General features: G+C 42.1%; 1 protein-coding gene across 1 annotated transcript; it reads right to left on the reverse strand.

Moving 5' to 3' along the window:
- Positions 1 to 866: 866 nt before the first annotated feature.
- LOC117815317 (golgin subfamily A member 6-like protein 1) lies at positions 867 to 3917 on the reverse strand. The gene has a single exon (XM_034686957.1). It carries the CDS (start codon positions 3686 to 3688, stop codon positions 1052 to 1054), a length of 2637 nt encoding a protein of 878 aa, XP_034542848.1. The 5' UTR covers positions 3689 to 3917; the 3' UTR covers positions 867 to 1051.

A 3917-nucleotide genomic window follows, 5' to 3' on the forward strand; every position in this document is an offset into this window, starting at 1 on the left:
CTGTGCCTCTCATTGGAAGACTCATAATTTCAATATCTTCGAAATTGCAGTGTAAGAAAAAAAATGCACCCTCCGTACAGTGTGTGCCGATCGAGAAATGAGCTATCCAGACTACACTCGTCCTTTGTACTGGACTGTAAACATGTTTATTTCTGCTGTAAAGATCGGCTTTTTTTTAATTGGTGTGTATGTGGTTTCTGGTACTTCAAGAGCCAGCCTCAAGCGGATCCTCGATGAACTGCAGTTTTTAGCACTTCTGCATTGGACTCATATTTTTAGACCGGAGGTTGCCGCTTGGTAATTACAGGCATTATTAAAAATGATTTAGTAGTGACAGGTTGACGTGGTGTGATTATGGTTTAGTAATGACCAATTAAGCAATATAATAAATAAATATGTGTATATCATATGAATGCAAGTTGTAGTAAACCATTCTAATGTAATATAACATGATTTAATATAACAAAGATAATTATATCTTAGTTAATATTATATAAAAGTTCAGATATGTCGACACATTAAGACGTCACTAGAATTTGCCCAATTTGCCGGGGACATGGTCTGGTTCAGAGTTCTAACTGATTAATTGTCTAAATAATCCTCATGTGACTATTTTGCTGCTCCCGACCACTGACTGTACACTGAAAGGACCTCTTATTTGATTTTAATGGGCTGTTAAGATAGAGACAAGCCCCTTAAATGAGAGCTGAGACAACTACAAGAACTTCAACAGAGTCCAGTGGCCTATAGGATTAAGGTTATGATGAAGCCTATTTATATCAGCCTCAGCATGAACTGGAGCCTCAGCTCCTAAGTGGTGAACTGGGCCGCCTTTAAAAAAACACACCTCCTTCATGTAATCATTTCATACATTTATTTGCAATATATGTATTTATAATACATTTATATATATATACATACATAATCTCATTCATACCTAACTACCTTGTGTTTTTTTGGGAGAAACCAGAGTTCCTGGGGTAAACCCAAATTTGCATTTTGACGGGGGGGACATTGGAAACTGTGTCTCAGGTGGAAGCAGTTTGTCTGTTTAGAAGGGGCATCCTGCGTTGTTTATGGTGACGTATTGTTCCAACACGGAGGGGAGGAAATCCAGCGGGCTACAGTACGGGTTTGAATTAATGTGAACAACCAATCCACTGGACAAAATACCCACTAAAGCAAGTGTACATGCAGAGGCAACTCCAACATACATCCCAGCTTTCAGTAGGCCTCTAAAACAGCGTCTCCACGAACTTGTCTTCGGAACCTCAGCAGCTGGTGTGGTCTCAAGGGGGCTTTGGTCCGTCTCCTCCTCCTGTAGCCGGTTCAGATGTTCTGCATTTTCAGCCTGCTTGCATTCCTCTGTGAAAGTTATGCCAGCTAGAATCTCCTCCTCCTGCTTCGCCTCTAGCTGTTCTTCAAGCTCGTTCAGTCTTTGTTTCAGATCGGTGTTGTGAGCGTGCAGATTGTCTGCGATTTCCTGCTTATTGACAATTTCATTGTTTAGCTTTGCGACACTCTCATTGTGCGCACTGATTGTCAGATCAGCTTGATCCAGTTCCAACTCTTGGGTATGTATTTTAGAATTCAAGTTATCAATACGTTCCCTTTGTTTCTTGGTCAGAGACTCTTGTTCTGCCAGCTTCTCTACTAGGTCGTTATTATTTCCTTCCAGAACTTCTTCCCACTCCTTTGTCTTTTGTAGTGCATGCCTTAATTGATGGATCTCTCTCTGCATCTCTTCATTAAAAGATTCAGCCTGCATCTGATTCTGTAACATGTCAGTCCTGTTGATCTCCTCTTCTTCTTGCAGTTCACTCCTCATTGCATGCACTGCTTCCTGAACTTCAGCAGCTGGTGTAGTCTCAAGGGGGCTTTGGTCCGTCTCCTCCTCCTGTGGCCAGTTAAGATGTTCTGCATTTTCAGCCTGCTTGCATTCCTCTGCGAAATTTATGCCAGCTAGAATCTCCTCCTCCTGCTTCGCCTCTAGCTGTTCTTCAAGCTCATTCAGTCTTTGTTTCAGATTGGTGTTGTGAGCGTGCAGATTGTCTGCCATGTCCTGCTTATTGACAATTTCATTGTTTAGCTTTGCGACACTCTCATTTTGCGCACTGATTGTCAGATCAGCTTCGTCCAGTTCCAACTCTTGGGTATGTATTTTAGAATTCAAGTTATCAATACGTTCCCTTTGTTTCTTGGTCAGAGACTCTTGTTCTGCCAGCTTCTCTACTAGGTCGTTATTATTTCCTTCCAGAACTTCTTCCCACTCCTTTTTCTTTTGTAGTGCATACTTTAACTGATGGATCTCTCTCTGCATCTCTTCATTAAAAGATTCAGCCTGCATCTGATTCTGTATCATGTCAGTCCTGTTGATCTCCTCTTCTTCTTGCAGTTCACTCCTCATTGCATGCACTGCTTCCTGGAGAACTGTATTCTTAGATTGAAGGGATTCAAGCTCCTCAGTCATACATTGGTTCTTGTTGTTTAGAAACAACTTGTCCTCTTCTAGGTTCCTTATGTAAGCGTTTCTTTCTTCCAGGATCGTCTTTTCATCAGACAAGAGTTTTGAGAGCTGAGCCAGGTCCTCCTTAGCCTCAGCATTCTCACTGACCAACTCCTGTAGACTTCTTTCCTTATCTCTCATATCATCGTATGTTAACTCATAGATTCTCCGAACTTCTGCCTGCAGACTTTCATTATGTGCCTGTCTTTCCTCTAATTCAGCTCTAAGACATACCACCTCCTCATTTTCCTGCAGCTCACGGACTCTCACTGAAAGGTTTTCATTTTCAAGTTGAATCTTCTCATTCAGTTCTTCAAGTTCAGCCACTTTATCACTGCAGCCTCTCTGATCCTCAATACGTTGCTCACTGTCACACAATGCAGCTTTCAGCTGCTGAACCTCTGCTTGGTATTCATCATTGGCTGACTGAAGGCTGGTCACCTGCTTGTTCAAAGCCCTCTCATTTTCCTGATTAAGCTGCAAGTCTTCAGTCAGCTGCTCAGTCTTTGTGTGAAATTGTTCCTCCAGATGCTGAAGTTGTTCCTGTTTAGCAATGAGGCAGTCTCTAAGGCTCTTATTTTGTTCCTGTAAGTCGAGCATGCCTCCCTGCAGACTTTCATTCTCTGTCTGTTTTTCTTCTAATTTAGTTTCCAGACATGCCACCTTCTCATTTTCGATCTTCTCATTTTCCTGCAGCTCACAGACAATTTTCTGAAGCCTGGTAATCTCAGTCTCCTTATTTTCTAATTCTGAGTGAAGTAACGCCTCCAGCCGTATGTTCTCATCCGTCACTCGAGTTTCTCTCAACACTGTTTCTTCCAATTGTGACTGGATCTCCTTCTTTTCCTCAGCCTCTTTAGTATGCAGCTCCATGATAAGGATCACCTGTTCAGTAAGGCAGGTCTTCAAGGCAGTCAACCTCAGCTGTTCCTCTCTGAACGTTTTTACTTTTATTTTCCGGAGGGTCTCCTTGGCCTTCATATGTCTTACCTTCGACTGTAGGGACCTGATCTCTGCATGCTCCGTCATGTGTTGCTCAGGCTGTCCTCTCCTCACTCTCCGACAAGAAATATGCTGCTGACGGTTCTCAAGCTCAGGAGGTCCTCTCTGCTCTGCAGCAATGAGATGGCGAGAGTCCTCCAACATTGGTGAATTAGTGGAATGAGAGTTACTTTGAGACATATTTGTTGATGGGCAAAGTTACTGCTAAATAACTAAAAGATAACACAATGAAAGATGTTATACTATTAATACAAACCAGTGTTTGTCCACTGCAGGTTAGCATTGGTTTATAAGAGACAGAAGAATTAAATGTCCTTTGATCTTTGCCTGTCATAATGTGACTATGACATCACAACTGTGCATGCACTCCCATCATGCATTGATCTTTTTTAAAGGTGGAGCTTCAGCA

This window comes from Notolabrus celidotus, chromosome 7 (assembly GCF_009762535.1).
Source record: "Notolabrus celidotus isolate fNotCel1 chromosome 7, fNotCel1.pri, whole genome shotgun sequence".
Classification (NCBI taxonomy): domain Eukaryota; kingdom Metazoa; phylum Chordata; class Actinopteri; order Labriformes; family Labridae; genus Notolabrus; species Notolabrus celidotus.